This window comes from Leiobunum rupestre, chromosome 8, assembly GCF_980474605.1.
Source record: "Leiobunum rupestre chromosome 8, qqLeiRupe1.1.hap1, whole genome shotgun sequence".
In the NCBI taxonomy this organism is placed as follows: domain Eukaryota; kingdom Metazoa; phylum Arthropoda; class Arachnida; order Opiliones; family Sclerosomatidae; genus Leiobunum; species Leiobunum rupestre.
Genome location: NC_143391.1, coordinates 16,141,720 through 16,161,962, shown reverse-complemented (window position 1 = coordinate 16,161,962; position 20,243 = coordinate 16,141,720). Strand labels below are relative to the sequence as shown.

At 36.1% G+C, this 20,243-nt stretch overlaps 2 protein-coding genes across 2 annotated transcripts; both read left to right on the top strand.

The window, feature by feature from the left end:
* Positions 1–10,068: 10,068 nt before the first annotated feature.
* On the top strand, positions 10,069–11,476 carry LOC149932484 (uncharacterized). The gene is made up of 2 exons (XM_090157132.1): positions 10,069–10,375; positions 11,079–11,476. The coding sequence occupies exons 1-2, from the start codon at positions 10,069–10,071 to the stop codon at positions 11,474–11,476; spliced, it is 705 nt and encodes a 234-aa protein (XP_090013258.1).
* A 1,865-nt stretch (positions 11,477–13,341) lies between these two features.
* On the top strand, positions 13,342–15,482 carry LOC149932483 (uncharacterized). Its single transcript, XM_090157131.1, has 2 exons — positions 13,342–15,392; positions 15,473–15,482. The coding sequence occupies exons 1-2, from the start codon at positions 13,342–13,344 to the stop codon at positions 15,480–15,482; spliced, it is 2,061 nt and encodes a 686-aa protein (XP_090013257.1).
* The last annotated feature ends 4,761 nt before the right edge of the window (positions 15,483–20,243 follow it).

Below are 20,243 nucleotides of genomic sequence, written 5' to 3'. Positions count from 1 at the left end.
CGCAAAGACGGTATTGAGCACGTCATCGCTTATGCCAGTCGCTCCTTATCCGACCCCGAGATCAACTACAGCACCACCGAAAAAGAATGCTTGGCATTGATCTGGGCTATGAAGCAATTCCGACCCTACATTTATGGCCAACGCGTTATTATTATCACCGATCACCACGCCCTTTGCTGGCTACAAACTCTGAAAGACCCCCATGGTTGCCTAGCTCGATGGTCCCTGCAAGTCCAAGACCAAGATTTGGAGATTATCCACCGAAGTGGTCGTCGTCATTCGAATGCCGATTGCCTTAGCCGTCTCATCGCCAAAAGCGACGTCAATAACGAGCCTGTAGATGCCGACCCTATCGATCTTCCTGATGTATCCACCCTGCAGAAAGCTAATCCCATCTACGGCCCTATAATTCAGCACCAAAAAGTTACATCAAAAAGCGTCCTTTGCTGGCCATTCCTAACTCTCTACGTCAAGAAGCTCATCAAGCAGCGCACGAAACAAACGTTCGGCCAGTGAGACAGCTATAAGAACAGGCTGACATATGGCAAACAAACGCCCTCATCACGGCCCAACAAAAGGCGACACCATGGTCCTGCCCGAGAACCCATCCTCGCACAGCTGAGGGCTAGAGAGACTTTCTCTTCCACTGCAAAAACCATCCCCGATAAGGTTATCAAATGACAGGTATGGAGCGAACCATCGCGCGAACCCAAAGTCCGAGCCCAGCAACCACGAACACACCCGTCACCCCTCCGGCTGGCGGCGAAGGGGGCGATGCGAACTGGCGCGCAAGCCCAGAAATCAGGCCTGGCAGCCGCGAACGACACCAGTGACCCCATTAAGGACAATCCGGATAGGGACAGTGATACCTGTGCAAATCAGCCGCAGGTTATTAGCCATACGTTGCCCGGCTCTCGCCACGAGGAGGCTTTGCAATCAGGATTTAAGAGAGCCCATGGAGAAATACATCCGAAACCATCCGCTTTGCAGAAAAACACCAAACACTCGTCCTTTGGGGCGCCTTCAATCACTCCCTTGTCCTGAGCAGCCATTCGATCGCGTCGGAATGGACTTTCTGGGACCATTTCATTTTGGTCTGCACCGATTATCTGACGAAATGGGCTGAAATTAAAGCTGTACCTGAAGCTACTGCCGCAGAAGCCGCCGCTTCCTTTGTTGATCAAGTCGTCTTCAGACATGGTGCCCCGAAAAACCTCCTTACAAACAGAGGAGTTCAATCATGGCACACCTGGCGCAAGAAATCCTGAAACAGATTGGCACTCATCATATTAGAACTAACGCATTTCACCCACAAACGAATGGTCTCACTGAGCGTCTAAATAAAACCTTGGCGGATATGTTATCCATGTACGTCAATGAAGATCACAGCAATTGGGACAATGCCATACCTGGGGTGACGTATGCTTACAACACCGCAGTTCAGGAGTCTACCAGAGCCAGTCCATTTTCCATCGTGTATGGCAGAGATCCCTTTACACCATTGGATCGCACTCTACCTGTCGCTGATGCTACACGTTTTGACGATCCAACCATCCACGAAGCCCGTGACGTTCCCACGGCTAACGTTGAAGCAGCCCAGATACGACAAGCTGTTCACTACAATGAACGCCGACACGAGGACGCTTTCACTCCAGAAGCCAACTCGGAAGCGTGGCCTTGCCGAAAAGCTCCTACATCAGTTTCATGGGCCGTTTGAAATCATAAGTCGCACCGGCCCAGTTACCTTCGCCGTTCGAATAAACCCTGGACGACGTATGAAACCAGCCCACATATGAGAGCCTGACCCTGCCAGACCCGAGGCGGGTCTTCCGGAGAGGGGGAGCAATGTAATGTCCACTGGAGGCTCCAGCTGTAACGCTTTCCCTGAGGTCCGCGCCGTGCTGATTCCCGCCAACTCGATTTCCCCCACACTGTTTCCCTTGGAAGCCGTCCGTACTGGCTGCTCTTCGGTTCGCGCCCAACGTATAAATACAAGAGACTCAGTCTGACGCCCTTGTAACCAGACAAGCTCGTAGAGATCCACCGCGATCACCTGTTCCTGATCAGTGCCGTTGCAGTCTACATCTCCCGTTCAGCCACCAACCCAGCCCGCCGTCCTAGACTCGCCACAATCCCCGTCGGTCTTGCCTGACGCCCAGCCACAGCCACCGACGCCAGCAAACCCCCCAGGGTCCCAGCACGTTATAATCTTCGTCCAAGAGTCTTTCGACCGAGTTGCAAGATCTCTTAAATTCACCTTGTATTGTAAAAATGGTCACCTTGTATTGTATATCAATAAATTGTATTGTACAAATTAAATCCCGTCGTTTCAATAAGGGCGTGCATATGAACACTAGCTAGGTAGACCTGCCGGATCTTAGTTAGTGGGGTTGATCGTATTCTCTAGAAAAAACTAAAGCGTATCTATCTAATCACAATACGCGTAACTATATTTTGGTGATATGAAAAATCATTAGGCTGTGGAACTGTATAATTTAATAGGGTTTCACGATAGAAATTGAAAATCATCATGAACAATTTCATAGATTTTGATTTTATTTCAGTGTTGAATTAGAAAGGTTGTGAATACGTTAAATTGTTATTTTTAAACTGTCATTAAGAATTAAAGTCATTTTAGATAACAATTCGTTGTCAAAATGAAAATATATCTTATTAACGGTTTTGGAATTTTAAAGAGGATTTTGGAAGTAAAACTTTTTGTATACATTTCATTATTATTGTATTTTGAGTGGAACAATCCGATATTATTATTTAAAAGGTATAACACTGTATAGTTATTATCTCAATGTTGATTTTTTTTAAATATATTTCAGAGAAGACTAGAGCCTTAAGAGGAAATAAATGAATGTTTAAAGAAAGACCGAAAGGATTTTGATATTGATTAATTGATGAAATTTCAAGTGAAAAGCGTGGCGTTGAAAGTAACCACAGTTCGTGCAAAATGGATTAAGTATTTAAGGAGTTACGGTTACAAATACCCCGGTACATTTTAACAAATACATCTCGACCCAATTTACTTCTGATTGTAAGCTAATATTTTAAGTTTATAAATAACTGGAATTTTAATGATTTTAAAGTAAAATAATTTTTATGTACAAACATAAATTTTCTATTCGTGTCAGTCTTAGCTACCGAGCCATATTGCGCGATTTGCGTTTGTCCTACATAGAAGATGGATTACGCATCCTGGTTTAAGCTACATTTAAGCGACAGCGGTTAAGTAGATATCTAAGTAGCTTCATTTTTTATGAATTTGACCGGCATTTTTCAAGATGTTAGAATATCCGCCAACGGGAGGATGTGTGAGACCACCTAAAACAGCGCTCTGAAATCTATAAAATCTAAAATATTTTCATATTCTTCAGGGCTCCATCCGGAGTTGATTCAAAGTTGTTGTAATATAAGTTAACCGAGTGGTAGAAAGAAACTTTTAACGTTGCGATTATAGAGTCGATCAAAGGACTAATTCCTTTGAAGTGTAAACAATGTATACGCCATATTTCCATCCCTACGCACCTCCTAAATAAGTTAGTGCGCATTTTCATAACCGGGTATACAGGGGTCTTGAAAAGACGGCCTAGCTGGGGCTTCTCAGTTTCTATTAAATTTTCCAGCCTGTAAGCCGCAACCCTCCACCCCTACAAATGAAAAATCGATTGCTTTCATTATTAATCAGTTTCGGTGGCTTCCTTACCCCACGCGCTTTACCCGAAAATGGCGCGCTGCTGGAAAACTATTTTTCTTCCGCGACTCCTCCAACGCCGGAGAAGGACGGTTAACCACCCCCGCCAAAATGTCCTTAGTTTTTCGACATATTATCCTCCCAGCGCACCCCCCCACCCTTCGTCTCTCTTACCGGAAAACCATCCTAGATAATAATAAACTATTCTTCTCCCGATTAGGGAAAGCTAGTATACGGGACTCTCATCATTTTTACGCGTCTTTCTGCATAATTTAAAGGCTCCCTTCTCTTCGTGTAACGAAGGCAGCGAGGGTTTTAGCGGTATAAAAGTTCCGTTTTGTATTAACCGTAAACTGGAATGTTAAGGGCATCGCGGTTGGGTATTTTTTTCTCTCTCTCTGGCTGGCTGTTCTTCCGCATTCCCTTTTTGGCAAGAGCCTCCCACTCCGACTCTGTCTCTTTCATTCTGGCGAGCTTCTTCTCCCGGCTGCTGTCTCGAAATCTCGAAGAGGCGGAGTCCAATTTCGAGGGACAAGACTCTTTTCAAATGACTGTGCTCTGGATTATTCGGCGGCGGCATTGAAAGTTGCCCCGTTAGGGATACTACAAATAGTATATTTTGGCTACGACAAATAGGAACGCTTTTTTAAGGTTGAAACTGCGGGTTCTTTTTATTAACGAGACGAAGATCAAAGATTGCTTTAAAACAACATTCAATGACAAAAAACAACGGAATTAATCAAGGTGACGTATGATGCGACCTACCGTACTATTTAAATTTATTCACGTCGGGGTAGTTCGTTCGTCGTTCTAGCGATGCCATATTCTACCCGGGGGGGATTTACTGGTTTTGTAGTGAAGTTTCTTAAATCGTGTATTTAAACGCGCAAAAATCGGAATAGATTTTCAGTTAATAGTTCCCTAAAATTGTAAAAATATAAAACATCAAAATAGGAGTGTTTTATTTGGTTTTATTATGTTGCAATGAAATAACTTAACAAATATATTACGACTCGTAGGAAAGGAAAAGTTGGAATTATTGTTAGAATTTTTCTTTAGACAATTTTCGAAAATGCTTAAACTGTGTTTCATTTCTCAGAAGTCAACCTAATACCAATAGAGTATTCATAGTAATTTTGAAATTATCTAAGAATAAAGTTTTTCTTCATTCTCTAATTGCTACAATCATCCTAATGCTATCATATCACTGTTAGTTCAAGTTGGTATGGAAATATACTAAAACATTATAATCTTACGAAAAAAATAAAATATTCATTTAATATTATCTGTTCTCCTATCTTTCGGAGTTTTATGATTAAATTAAAGAGCAGGCTACTATCAACTTATTTATCATTGAGATCCTACAATTGGGAGATAAGCAGGGGTTTAGTCATATTATCTTACCTTTTTAAATACTAATACAGTGTATTTCTCTAAAGATAAACAAACTAGTATACATTTGTAAATTATTAATACTTTAAAATATATACTAAAATAATAGCAGGAATATATTCAGGTTAATGGCGAATAGGAAGCCGCAACTAAAGCCTCTGTTTTCAAGAACCCCGGCAGATATTATCCGCCTTCACAATGAGAGATCTTGCGATTGTCACGTTGTGCTTTCCCGCAGTGTAGGGGGCAAGATTTCACGAGAGAAGGCAGTTCACAATTATAATAACTACGTTTATATTTCTGAAAAACTACATTTAAATTTCTGAAAAACTACATTTAAATTTCAGAATAACTACATTTAAATTTCAGAATAACTAAATTTAAATTTCAGAATAACTACATTTAAATTTCAGAATAACTACATTTAAATTTCAGAATAACTACATTTAAATTTCAGAATAACTACATTTAAATTTCAGAATAACTACATTTAAATTTCAGAATAACTACATTTAAATTTCAGAATAACTACATTTAAATTTCAGAATAACTACATTTAAATTTCAGAATAACTGCATTTAAATTTCAGAATAACTACATTTAAATTTCAGAATAACTACATTTAAATTTCAGAATAACTACATTTAAATTTCAGAATAACTACATTTAAATTTCAGAATAACTACATTTAAATTTCAGAATAACTACATTTAAATTTCAGAATAACTACATTTAAATTTCAGAATAACTACTTTTAAATTTCAGAATAACTACATTTAAATTTCAGAATAACTACATTTAAATTTCAGAATAACTGCATTTAAATTTCAGAATAACTACATTTAAATTTCAGAATAACTACATTTAAATTTCAGAATAACTACATTTAAATTTCAGAATAACTACATTTAAATTTCAGAATAACTACATTTAAATTTCAGAATAACTACATTTAAATTTCAGAATAACTACATTTAAATTTCAGAATAACTACATTTAAATTTCAGAATAACTACATTTAAATTTCAGAATAACTACATTTAAATTTCAGAATAACTACATTTAAATTTCAGAATAACTACATTTAAATTTCAGAATAACTACATTTAAATTTCAGAATAACTACATTTAAATTTCAGAATAACTACATTTAAATTTCAGAATAACTACATTTAAATTTCAGAATAACTACATTTAAATTTCAGAATAACTACATTTAAATTTCAGAATAACTACATTTAAATTTCAGAATAACTGCATTTAAATTTCAGAATAACTGCATTTAAATTTCAGAATAACTGCATTTAAATTTCAGAATAACTGCATTTAAATTTCAGAATAACTACATTTAAATTTCAGAATAACTACATTTAAATTTCAGAATAACTACATTTAAATTTCAGAATAACTACATTTAAATTTCAGAATAACTACATTTAAATTTCAGAATAACTACATTTAAATTTCAGAATAACTACATTTAAATTTCAGAATAACTACATTTAAATTTCAGAATAACTACATTTAAATTTCAGAATAACTACATTTAAATTTCAGAATAACTACATTTAAATTTCAGAATAACTACATTTAAATTTCAGAATAACTACATTTAAATTTCAGAATAACTACATTTAAATTTCAGAATAACTACATTTAAATTTCAGAATAACTACATTTAAATTTCAGAATAACTACATTTAAATTTCAGAATAACTACATTTAAATTTCAGAATAACTACATTTAAATTTCAGAATAACTACATTTAAATTTCAGAATAACTACATTTAAATTTCAGAATAACTGCATTTAAATTTCAGAATAACTGCATTTAAATTTCAGAATAACTACATTTAAATTTCAGAATAACTACATTTAAATTTCAGAATAACTACATTTAAATTTCAGAATAACTACATTTAAATTTCAGAATAACTACATTTAAATTTCAGAATAACTACATTTAAATTTCAGAATAACTACATTTAAATTTCAGAATAACTACATTTAAATTTCAGAATAACTACATTTAAATTTCAGAATAACTACATTTAAATTTCAGAATAACTACATTTAAATTTCAGAATAACTACATTTAAATTTCAGAATAACTACATTTAAATTTCAGAATAACTACATTTAAATTTCAGAATAACTACATTTAAATTTCAGAATAACTACATTTAAATTTCAGAATAACTACATTTAAATTTCAGAATAACTACATTTAAATTTCAGAATAACTACATTTAAATTTCAGAATAACTGCATTTAAATTTCAGAATAACTGCATTTAAATTTCAGAATAACTGCATTTAAATTTCAGAATAACTGCATTTAAATTTCAGAATAACTACATTTAAATTTCAGAATAACTACATTTAAATTTCAGAATAACTACATTTAAATTTCAGAATAACTACATTTAAATTTCAGAATAACTACATTTAAATTTCAGAATAACTACATTTAAATTTCAGAATAACTACATTTAAATTTCAGAATAACTACATTTAAATTTCAGAATAACTACATTTAAATTTCAGAATAACTACATTTAAATTTCAGAATAACTACATTTAAATTTCAGAATAACTACATTTAAATTTCAGAATAACTACATTTAAATTTCAGAATAACTACATTTAAATTTCAGAATAACTACATTTAAATTTCAGAATAACTACATTTAAATTTCAGAATAACTACATTTAAATTTCAGAATAACTACATTTAAATTTCAGAATAACTACATTTAAATTTCAGAATAACTACATTTAAATTTCAGAATAACTACATTTAAATTTCAGAATAACTGCATTTAAATTTCAGAATAACTGCATTTAAATTTCAGAATAACTACATTTAAATTTCAGAATAACTACATTTAAATTTCAGAATAACTACATTTAAATTTCAGAATAACTACATTTAAATTTCAGAATAACTACATTTAAATTTCAGAATAACTACATTTAAATTTCAGAATAACTACATTTAAATTTCAGAATAACTACATTTAAATTTCAGAATAACTACATTTAAATTTCAGAATAACTACATTTAAATTTCAGAATAACTACATTTAAATTTCAGAATAACTACATTTAAATTTCAGAATAACTACATTTAAATTTCAGAATAACTACATTTAAATTTCAGAATAACTACATTTAAATTTCAGAATAACTACATTTAAATTTCAGAATAACTACATTTAAATTTCAGAATAACTACATTTAAATTTCAACATGTGAGAAACCTAGATAAATTTGATTTGAATTTCAAAAACCACTGTGTTCACCAGTTCTTATATTTGTTCAGACGCGCTTTAAAGCTACCGATTACCAACGTCGCTTTAATATTAAAGGTTAAAGAGTTCCAATCATTAACAACCCTATTTGGGGAAAACTCTTGTCGATATTTAGTGGTGCAATGCGCTTGGAAAAGTTTCAGCGTTTTACGCCCCGACCACATCATTTTAAAGAGCTTCAGGTTGAATGGAGTAGAAATTGTAATAGAGGTCGGTGCGTAGATATTTTCATAATAGGCGAGCATAAAATCTCCTTCAAAGTCAAATATTGTGTTTGTGCTACCACGACTGGTTTTTCGGTTAAAAATAAATATCAAAATAAAATATACATAAAAAATTCAACAGTAATTAAATCAAAGACAAAAAAAAGGAAGTTTAAAAAACTTCAAATTGGTGTAAAGTTTGGCATCGTTCGTTCATTCGTATAGCAGAGACGTTGTCACGTTGATTGAACCTTAATGGAAGTAATTCAGTATAACAAAGGAAATAGTAAATTATGTTGGGAATGGTATACGTACGTCGTTTACGTTCGAGGTCATGGCTAAATATGTTGACGTTGCACTAAAGCCAGCTCTTTAAAATGTAAACCAGTTGTAAAAAGGACATTGGGTTTTAATTTCAGTTGTGTATTGTTTTATTGAATGGAATTCGGATAAAACGTACGAAGAAACGTTGGAAACCATTCTTGACGCTTTTGCCAATATAGTTTGCAATAAGAATCCAGTGGCTTTGATGAAAAAGCGAAAATACGATTTGAAACAAAGTGGGCTCATCGTTCGATTGGAAATTTATCACGCCAGAAAGAACGAAAGGTCTGAACCGAATTACAAGAAAGGGTTAGCTTATTACGAGTACAACTAAAAGAAATTATTTACGTGCTAAAACGTTGCAACAAGATTTTGAAGGATTGTTTTACTTGAATTTCTTTGTTGTTTTTCCTTATATTTTTTATGTCGATTTTTTAACTTGGGTTTTTACCTAGACTCGGCAGAAGCGCGAGGGATTCATGAATGACGTTATTGAAGCATTTTCGTAACATTTATTCAAACCCGATACTATCGTTATTTTAAAAGCAATTTAACGTTTCAATAAAGAATAGACCGATACACAAACTACTTGCAGGGAAACCAACATTTTAAGGATCCCATGTTTGTCTCGATTTTAATGCGCTTTATTTATAATAGATGGCGCTAGCTCAAACCTTTTTGGCGCGAAGTTAACCAAATCAAAAATTTACGTCGTCTGCTTAATCGACTGCCGCGTAGTCACGTTGTGTGTTTTCTTTAAATGTAATTAGGCGAAAACGTTTACTCAAATGGATATTAAATCGGCTTTAAATAAGGGTTTAATATTTCCCATAACAAACTACTCAAGTAGTATAAAACATGTCCCAAAAATTAAAATGGAAGATATTAAGGAATATTACAGCAAGAAAAACTTCACTTCAAAGCATTTTGACAAAAGTTATAAGTATTTTGTGGAAAGTTATGTGAAATCATCGTGTTTGATGACTAACCTAGATAAGTAAGATGCAAGTTTAATTACTTACTCATATTTAGAAGTAATCGCTAATAACCATTTTGTTCTAAGAAAAAAGATGATGTTGTATTTGTCAAAACAAGGTGCTTTCGTAGCTGCAAAAAAAATGAAAAGCCCCATATGGTTGTTGCTGCTTTGCAAATTTCAAGACCAAACATTATAGATGGATATTGTGAATGTGCGGCTGGAGGTAATGGCACATGCAACCATTCAATAGCATTGCTTCGGTTGCTGTCTCATTTAAGAATGAACGATATGGAGGTCCCAAAAATGGAGCTCTCATGCACTGACCTACCACAACAGTGGAGGCGACCGAGAGGAGATAAAATTATGCCATTATCTGTCATAGCCATTAACTCCCGTGCACCAAAGGAAGGTGGAAGTTCAAAGCCAATTATGTGCCGAATGTACAAATCTACAAATGACTATCGGGATCTAAACGCTCTGGCTCAGTCCACAACTAGACTTATTTAAAATCTAAAGGAAGATGATGGTTGGGCAGCACTTCTTCCAGATCCAAAGTTGTCAGAGTGGGTGGAAACAAAACTTGGCGGTGCACCAAAAGGCTCAGCATTGAGTTTTCAAGTTTCTCTTAATGAATTTGGATTTGATACGATTCACAACCTCACTGTGCATGCTTATCAGTCTATGAGCAGCGATGTTGACCCAGTGTTTAAAATACCCACTCACTTCGAACGGTATGGACTTATTGCCTGGACAACGGCCTCCTCTGGGCTAGCATTTAATTCTTCTGAATTAGTAATAATGAAGGTATATGATAGTGGGAATCCCTCGTAGGTTTAATTACATTTTATAACTTTTATATCATTGTTAGAGAAATGAAATATCACACCAGGCTGCCAAGCAATTAGAAGAAAAAACGAGGGCTCAAGCAGACTCTGAATTTTGGAAAATTGCGCGCTCAACTAGGTTAAGCTCGTCTAATTTTCACACTGTCTGTAGAAGACGAAACCAAGAATGGACATCTGCGGGGGTTAGGAATATAGTAGCGCCAAAAAATATTGGACACAAAGCAGCCATAAAATATGGTAAAACATTCGAAATAGTGGCAAGGCAAAAGTACGAACAACAGATGAAAGTTTTAGGACACAATATTATTTTCAAATCAGCTGGGTATATTATTGACCCGAGAAAGTTTTGGCTAGGTACATCACCTGATGGCTTAATTTATGACCCTACAGAAGAGTTCCCCCGAGGGCTTTTAGAAATTAAGAGTCCTTATTCACTTAAAAGTTGCACTCCTAAAGAAGCGTTGACACCAGATTTCCATATAAAAATGATTAATGGAAAACCCCATCTAAATGAAAACCACCCGCGCCATAATCAAGTAACTGGTCAAATGGGATTATCAGGCCTTACGTGGTGTGACTACGTTACCTACTTCCCAACGGGATTAATAATTATTAGGATTCGATTTAACGGTGAAAAGTGGAGGGCTATGGAACCGCTTTTAAACAATTTTTTCTTTACCCATATGTTAAAAAAACTCACTGAAGTTACAGATTAGAGTAATCTATATTTGAAATGTAATTACTTTTTTTAACTCTGGCTTTTGAAAATTACTTTTGATATTTTATTATGGGTATTTACTGGTGTTTGGTTCCTTTTTTTTAACGGTTGGCCTTTGAGTAAGTCATTATTTTAAATCAAATTAAAATTATTAGCTGTGATACATACTGTGAAAGGGTACCTGATGTATTTGGTGTTTGATTCCTATTTACCATTTATTTTATGAGTTACTTGTATCTCAGTTCTAGTCATTTTAAACATGGTTATTTGTAATTCATTAAAAATAAGATCTCAATAAAATGATTTATTATGAAATAATATCTTTCATATATCATTGGGTTTTTCCCCACATTACAAACAAAATTAGGAGGTTTATAATAACCCCAGAGAAGTAAGAGTTTTTCACTTTTCAATACTGCTATTCAAATCAATAGGTTCCATTTCACTTTCAATTTCAGCATCAGAGACATTTGTGGTATCATTTTCCACAATACTCTCATTAAGTTCCCAGTCTAGGGGTTCTTCTTCTTCAAAGTCAAATTCACGGAGTAAGTCGCTATCACCAGTACAATCCATATCATTGTTGACTTCTGATAATGCACCTCTTTTAATGATAGGCGTTTGAAAATTTGTCAATAGCACTGTAACAGTCCATAACTGATTTATGACTGGTGCTAGGCAGAGTGGGATTGGACGGTCATATATATGAAACCCACGAAATCTTGCAATTCTTCTCTCAACATGTATACGTAGTGCTGCTATTTTCTGGGTTTCTTCTAGCTCAGCCTTTGTAAATTGCCCTTTGTCCCTCATATTTAGTTTAACGTTAATTTCTGCAAGCATCTCTTCAATTAAAAACCCTAAAATATAAACGACTTTTTAAATACGTTGTTGATGACTTACAGTAATTTAAAATAACGGGAAATTTACCTTTATCTGCCATAACTGAATCCAAAGAAGAGAAATTTAGGTTTAAAAACCTGCTTCTTCGAGTTAAAGCCTGGTCAGATATGTTCCCAGAGAAGAGTTGCGATACAAAAGTAACGTACCCACTTGGGCTAATGCCAATGATTGTTAAATCTCGATTGTATAGAATGGTTTTTAAATTTAATTAATTAAATGTATATAATTTTAATGTATATAGGTAAATTAAGTGTATTGTTATGTTGAATTTAATTTTGTTATATTTGTAATTTCGTAGTGTATTGTAGGTATATTTTTGTGAATCGGTATTTCCCCACGTATTTTGTAGGCGCCATTTGGGCCAATACTTTTTGTCAAATAAATAGCTAGTAGACCCCCTAGGAAGGGAAGCGAAAAAAGTGTACTGTGGAAATTCCCCAAGTAGCTCGAGGAAGTTGTTTCCTCATGTTGAGAAAGGAAAGGGAATGTGGACAAAGTGTCGACCATCCGCGGGATGGTCACGGGTTGGAAAAACCCCAAAAAAGAGAGATTACTGGCCGTTAGGGCCAGTCTTTAAAAAGAAAAAGGTTTTCGAAAGAAAACCGTTAGAAATCAGAAGAGTTTTAGACTTAGTCCAGAAAGGAGCGACTGCGGCCGTCTCCTAGTTAAGAGCCCCTTGTGTCAGGGCATTTAGTAAAATAATTTTGTTATATCAGTTTAAATAAAGTAGTTGTTTTGTTTTAAAGAAGTTTGGTTTAAATTCATTCAATTCTCACGTAACCCATCGTGTCAGGTCATGAAGTCAGCGATTGGAGTGTTTCAGTCCGCTTTAATCGCCAATTAATTTAAGCTCTCCCTATAAGTGCGTTTTGGTTTTAGTTTTCAACATTATTTTGGTGCCGAAACCCGGGACGTGAGTAATTAAATATGAGTTAAAAGTAGTTCTATAAGTTATAGACAATGGCGGACGATTTAAGAATTTTAAAGAAACAGCTATCCTCCGCGAGAGGTATGGTAACGCGAGCTTGCAACAGTATTCAGGCGGAGCTCGAGAAATCAACATTTATATGTGAACAAACTCTCAAAGATAATATTGCGCAGTTAGACTCTAAAGAAATAAAATTAAATGATCTGGACAACCGGATCCTCAAACTCACAACAACCGACGAGGAATTAGACGCGGAATTGGAAACCATAGAAGAGTACAACGAAAAATTAGTGTTGTGGAGGTCAAGAGCGAAAGGATGGCTACAAGACAGACGGACGACGCCGAGCGGAGGAGCCTCCGGGACGGGAAGCAACAATACCGTCAACCTGATGGGATTACCACCGGCGAATGGGAACGTCAACGGCAACGTCAACAAGGCGGTGCGGCTCCCAAAACTAGAAATTAAAAAATTCGACGGTACCATTTCGCAATGGTTAACCTTTTGGGGCCAGTACGAAGGAGCCATTCATAATCAAACTAACATGGAAGATACAGATAAGTTTCAGTATTTAAAGTCGTATTTAACGGGCGCGGCCGCGAAGGCTATTGAAAATTTACCAATAACTGATAACAATTACGCTACGGCGATAGAAATCCTAAAGTCACGTTTTGGTCGAACAGATTTATTGGTCAGTGCTCATTTAAATAATTTTTTAAAAATGAACCCAGTCTCTAAGTCGACAGATGTCGCTGGTCTTAGAAATTTGCATGATAATTGTCAAGTAGAAATACGTAGTTTAGATTCCTTGGGACATTTAAGTAAAAATTATGGAGAATTGTTAGCTCATATTGTTGGAGGTCTTTTGCCGATCGATTTGTTAGAACAGTTTACTAGAGATAAAAGTGAAGAACAATTGTGGAATATAGAACAAATTATGTCATTTTTAAATAAGGAAATTCAATGTAGAGAAAGAGCGTTAGCCGTTCATAGAGCTTCTAGTCAGCAAATAAAATCAGCTAGTCATAGTTCAAGTCAGGTTAAAAATAATTATCAAAGTCAAAGCCATAGGCCAACAGTTCCCCCATCCGCCGCGGCCCTACATACCCCCGTAAATAATTTCTCCAGGTCTTGCGTATTTTGTAATAGCCCCAATCACCCCTTCTATCAATGTAGAGATCTTTCCATAGACAATAAGAGAGGTATCGCCAGCCAGAAAAGGTTATGTTTCCTATGTTTAAGACCAGGTCATCAGTCCTGGCAATGTAAAGGAAAAATTCAAAATTGCAAAAATTGTAATAGAAAACATCACCAGGTTGTTTGCGACGCCAATCCTGATCAAACCAGAACCAATACCAATTATAAGTCGATAAATTCAAATTCTTCTCAAGTAAATTTAAATAGTGCGCCATTAGACAGAAACTCCCAAGGTCAAACAAACGCCACTTTAGCTACTATGACACCAGATTCAGATTCGGGGATAGTGTTGCTACAAACCGTTTCCGCTAATATAGAGAACGATTTAGGAAATAAATCTAGAGTTAGGTGCGTACTAGATGGCGCTAGCCACAGGTCTTTTATTACAGAAAAATTGTCAAGAGATTTAAAGTTAGAGGTCTTAGGAACAGAAGGAATAGACGTTTTCCCCTTTGGTCATACGAAGCCAATCCACGTAGAGAGAAGAAGGGTTAAGGTTATTTTGAGTAATATGACCACTGGTGAAAGAGTCGAAATTGTAGCACTAGAAACTCCAGAAATTTGTGGAGCGAAGTTTAAGATACCAGGAACGGAAGTTAGAGCGGAAATGCAAAAACGCAACTTAGACCTAGCAGATAACCTCGAAAATCAAGGTGGGGTAAACGCGACCAAACTAGATATTCTGATTGGCGCAAACTACTTTTGGAAGTTAGCTACGGGTGAGTTAGAGAGACTAGGAGAAAGATTAATGGCCCTAAATACAACATTGGGATGGACAGTGATGGGAACGAGCGATATGTCGGAGCCAGGAAGCCTAATAGCTGTAAATTCAGTATCAGTCATGCATATAGGGGTGGGATCGGAAGATGAGCTATTGTTTTCGCAAGTGTATATAATTTTAATGTATATAGGTAAATTAAGTGTATTGTTATGTTGAATTTAATTTTGTTATATTTGTAATTTCGTAGTGTATTGTAGGTATATTTTTGTGAATCGGTATTTCCCCACGTATTTTGTAGGCGCCATTTGGGCCAATACTTTTTGTCAAATAAATAGCTAGTAGACCCCCTAGGAAGGGAAGCGAAAAAAGTGTACTGTGGAAATTCCCCAAGTAGCTCGAGGAAGTTGTTTCCTCATGTTGAGAAAGGAAAGGGAATGTGGACAAAGTGTCGACCATCCGCGGGATGGTCACGGGTTGGAAAAACCCCAAAAAAGAGAGATTACTGGCCGTTAGGGCCAGTCTTTAAAAAGAAAAAGGTTTTCGAAAGAAAACCGTTAGAAATCAGAAGAGTTTTAGACTTAGTCCAGAAAGGAGCGACTGCGGCCGTCTCCTAGTTAAGAGCCCCTTGTGTCAGGGCATTTAGTAAAATAATTTTGTTATATCAGTTTAAATAAAGTAGTTGTTTTGTTTTAAAGAAGTTTGGTTTAAATTCATTCAATTCTCACGTAACCCATCGTGTCAGGTCATGAAGTCAGCGATTGGAGTGTTTCAGTCCGCTTTAATCGCCAGTTAATTTAAGCTCTCCCTATAAGTGCGTTTTGGTTTTAGTTTTCAACAATGATACCTTTCCAAGTATTACAAGACTTATAGTTATAGTAAGTCGAGGACTGCAGCACTAGGGATGATGATGCTTGCGACTTGATCTCAGTGGCGTCGATCAAAACTCGAGTAGAGGGATAAAGTTTCTTGAACTCATCAGGCATAGTAGCGTCAATTTTTTCTCTAGTTGGCCAAATATTTATTTGACCTAGCCGAATGTACATAAAGTTTATCCATGTATTACATGTGTTGCTTACGGTACTGGGTGAAACTCCAAATCGGTGAAGGTTTAATTTTCTTGGCCTCCCAGCGGGAGATCCTTTTGTAGCGCACTTAGCTTCAGTTCCCCTCCATAAAATAATATTTTCACCATTTAGACCAGGATCAAGCATTTTGAATAAGGCCATTAACTTATCATAGGTGGAGATACCCGTGTAGAAAAGAACGTCACTATCATTGTCTTTTATATTGTCTAAGCTAGGTTTCATATCTTTATTTTTTCTTCAAGAAGTATTCGATGTTTTCTCTCTTCTCTTAATTCATTTTGTATTTGTCGTATTTTGAATTCTGAGACATGCAGGTCCTTCACCGATTTCTGCTTGAGTTCTTGTATATTGTTCTTTAAAACAGCTGTCTCAATAATTAAGTTATTTTTTGTTTCCTGTAAAATCTCAATTTTTCCTTTCAAAATTTTATTTTCTGCCATCAAATTATTATTTTCTTCTTTCAGATTTTGTTCATTATTTTGAAGTTCGGTATTTTCAGCTATAGGTTCAAGAAGGATGTTATTTCCAGTTGGTCGTGTATTGTTTTCTTCTTCGTTAGCCACTGCTTGAACAACGATTTCATTGGCAATGTTGTAGCGTTCCGGTATATCATAATTTCAATCAAAATTTGATGGTATTGCCTTTTCTTTCAAGTATCTTCGACCATTAACTCTAGCTGATGTAAAATCTGAGTCCTTGAAATGTTTTGAGCACACGTATATATAACTAACTGGATTATATATATAATCACGTCATCTTATTATCTTAAGCCATAGCTGTCTCATTGGCTCGTCGTTGTAGGAAGGTACTTTATGATATGATACCTAAATTAATAAATTAGAATGCATTTAATTTATAAACATAGAAAATGAGAACAAGTTATTGTCTTTACATTGGCTGATACTCCTTTCTCCTTGCAATTCAGGACACAACATTTTCCCATAGTTTTGTTACTGCATAAAAATAAGTTATTAAGGAGTACACTAGGTAAAAAAGGCACCCTTTAAAAAGATACTCACATATATATATATTGAAAAAGGTTATTAAACTTTATATTTAGTAATCTTTGAAATAAAAATATAAAGTTAAACTCTCAACTGGAATAAATTTGGCAGTGTCAAACACGACCGTTACACCAAAGTTTTTTCGCGATTTTTAGCCAATAAAAAGACTTTTAAATTTTCGACTGTTAGTGCCATCTAGTAACACTTGGCGTATTTACTAAATCGGCCAAACATGTCCGTTACCCCTGTAAAAGCGTCTTTCCCTGTTTTATATGTGTATCGGTCTATTGGTATCGCAAACGACCCAAGTCTCATTTTCAAAAAGGCAACGTTACAAATATCAAAAATCAAATAGAACGACAACTTTGTAGGGAAACTTCTTATAACAGTTTCTACTAATTACGATAACTATGGAGACTGATAAAACCGAACAATATTAATAACAATAACATCATTAAAAATTTTAATAATCAAACCAGTGGAAACCATCTGTAATGGAAGTGTGATAATCTAGGGAGCCACAAAAACCAAAGATGTATTTTCCGAATGTTTAAAGCGTCACACCCTTTGATTTAGAGCGGCCAACATTCCGTAAATGTTTCCAACGTACAAAGTAAACGAATAGCGTTATGTCCAATTTTCGAAGCTGAGGTCTTCGGATTTCTTATAGTTCGTTCCGTAGACCCCAAAGGTTTTCGTTTATTTTCACGTTTCTATGATGGTAACCGTCAAAATGACAAGCGATTAAATTTTTTTTTAAATCAAGCCTTGTGTATTTAGCCTTTTTCTTTGCACGTGTGAATATATCAGATAGGCTAATATCCAAGCCACCACCATAGGCAAAAGTCAGTTAGCAGTGTAGGCACATTGTGTCTTTCTTAATTTCACTACCTGTACATTATTAGGTCTAGCAAGAAGGGATCCAAACTATCAACGGTTTCCAATTTCATTGGCTGCGGATTACGTCATCTTGTTTATTTTCTGGGGTTTATGAAAATAAACAAGTTGGCAAGCCAAAATATACCTCTCCTCGGAAGAGTTTTTAATTTTCAATGAAGCGTAACTGTATCCGTGGTTCTGCGGTAGAACACTCACCTGTTGTGCAAGAGGGCTCGGGTTCGAATCCCGGCCGTTTAAAAAATTATACTACACCCAATGACAAAAAGAGGTCGCTTTTGGAAAAACCTTTTCCCTGATTCTAAGAAACTGCGTACGTAGTGATTACCCTTTGCCCCGAAAATGCGAACGCGTTCGCAGGGCTGACAGACAGACCCACAGACAGACACGGTGGTTGTATAACCCCTCCTAGGGTAAAAAGTCCCCTCGGAGAGGTAAAAATTGATAGCTAACCCTAGGTTTCATTAGGATATGTTTAGGTTACGATTTAGTTAAATTAGGTAATACTTAAGTCTTAAAGTTGAAAATTTATGTTTGGGAGGATTTTTGATCAATGCAAAGTTGGAACCCTTGCTCAAGTCACACGTATCTAGAAACCTTATTTACCAATTTTTGTATCCTAACCCGCAAAATGAACTTTAAGAGCAATCGATTATGCGCTCAATTCAACGACGCAAAATTTAAACACAATGTAAAAAACCTCGCTATAAGGCACCTTGATATCGGATCAATAATTTCGTTTTAGATAATCTAAATTGATACGAGAGGCTTTCCCCGCTGATCACTCCCCATAATCGGTGTATAAGCTTTGACTGTACTAAAGATTTTACGTAACTCATAACAGATTTAGCAGTTTTAGATGGTGCACAGGTTTTTGGGAAGTGGTGAGCCCCTCGTCCGTGACACCCGCGAACTTTCCTTTCTAGAGTCGGTTCCTCGAGAAATAACCAGAATATTGGAAGTTCATTTTTCTTACATTGTCCGCCGCGGTAATTTAAATGTGATTAATTACGACAAATACTAAAGCCAGGAGAGACAATTCGATTCTTGACCACACGCGCTGTTTAAACTATTAGGAGAATCGAGAGAGGCGATTTGGTTCGCCAAACGTACATAATTCTCGAAGGCATCCGCGATGAGCCAGGCCACTAAAAGGTTTAATTTCTCTCATTAATTTCGATCATAATCCGACCCAAAACGATAGTTTTAAATTTTATAAACACGGCAACGTATAACGTAATTATTCTTAATTTCGACAGAGTCAGCAGTCCGTATAGGAAATCGCCCGTTCCCCGTAAACATTCTATTGTACCTGGCCGGTTGCCCGGGAATTTCCTCATTAATAAGCCAAAACTCAACGGGACCTCCATAAATCGTAGTTGACGCTGGAAATACGAAACTAAAAATGCTTCGGCGCAAAAGGCGAAACGCGACAGATGAATGGGTCAAAACCCAAATTCGAACGCAAATATCCGAACTCACTGGTCACTGAAAAACGATAATTGCTATTCAAACTGTACCCGCGTCTGCCGTTTGACCGTATTTTCAGCTGACGCCTGACCGTAGAATCTGCCCGGAGAAGGTTGGGATGAGATTGGGAGAGAAAAGGGAGCGCGCGGTATCTTGGCTATCGCCTAGAATCATTTTTACGCCCGGAGATGTTCTCCGTTGACATTTCCTAGGTATGGGGATTTAGGTGGCGGGGAATACGCTGTCGCGCTTTTTTTCGGCGACGAAGTGACGGTTGCGTCGGTCTCCGCGCGCGGCTTCGTTCTTTGAGGTTATACATCGCGAGCGAGGGGTAACGGAGAATATTCCCATCGGATTCTTCCTAATGGAAACTAATGGGATTGGCGCGGAAATACCGAACTCGGCGGCGATGTTTGGGAGCGAGGAATTATAAGGAGAGAGAGACCGTCTCTCTCTAGCCTCTCCACGTGTTGTATGCGTGGAGAGAAACGGTGGCTTGTAATCCCGCAATGACCACCGAAGATTGATTATAAAATATTCAAAAAACTACTTCGGTTTTAGG

Bases quoted from the DNA above. Each gene is read 5' to 3' on its own strand.
- LOC149932484 (XM_090157132.1), top strand. From the start codon at position 10,069: ATGGTTGTTGCTGCTTTGCAAATTTCAAGACCAAACATTATAGATGGA. The intron at 10,376-11,078 runs ATCGGGATCTAA...TTTTCAAATCAG, and splicing joins GTACAAATCTACAAATGACT to CTGGGTATATTATTGACCCG.
- LOC149932483 (XM_090157131.1), top strand. From the start codon at position 13,342: ATGGCGGACGATTTAAGAATTTTAAAGAAACAGCTATCCTCCGCGAGA.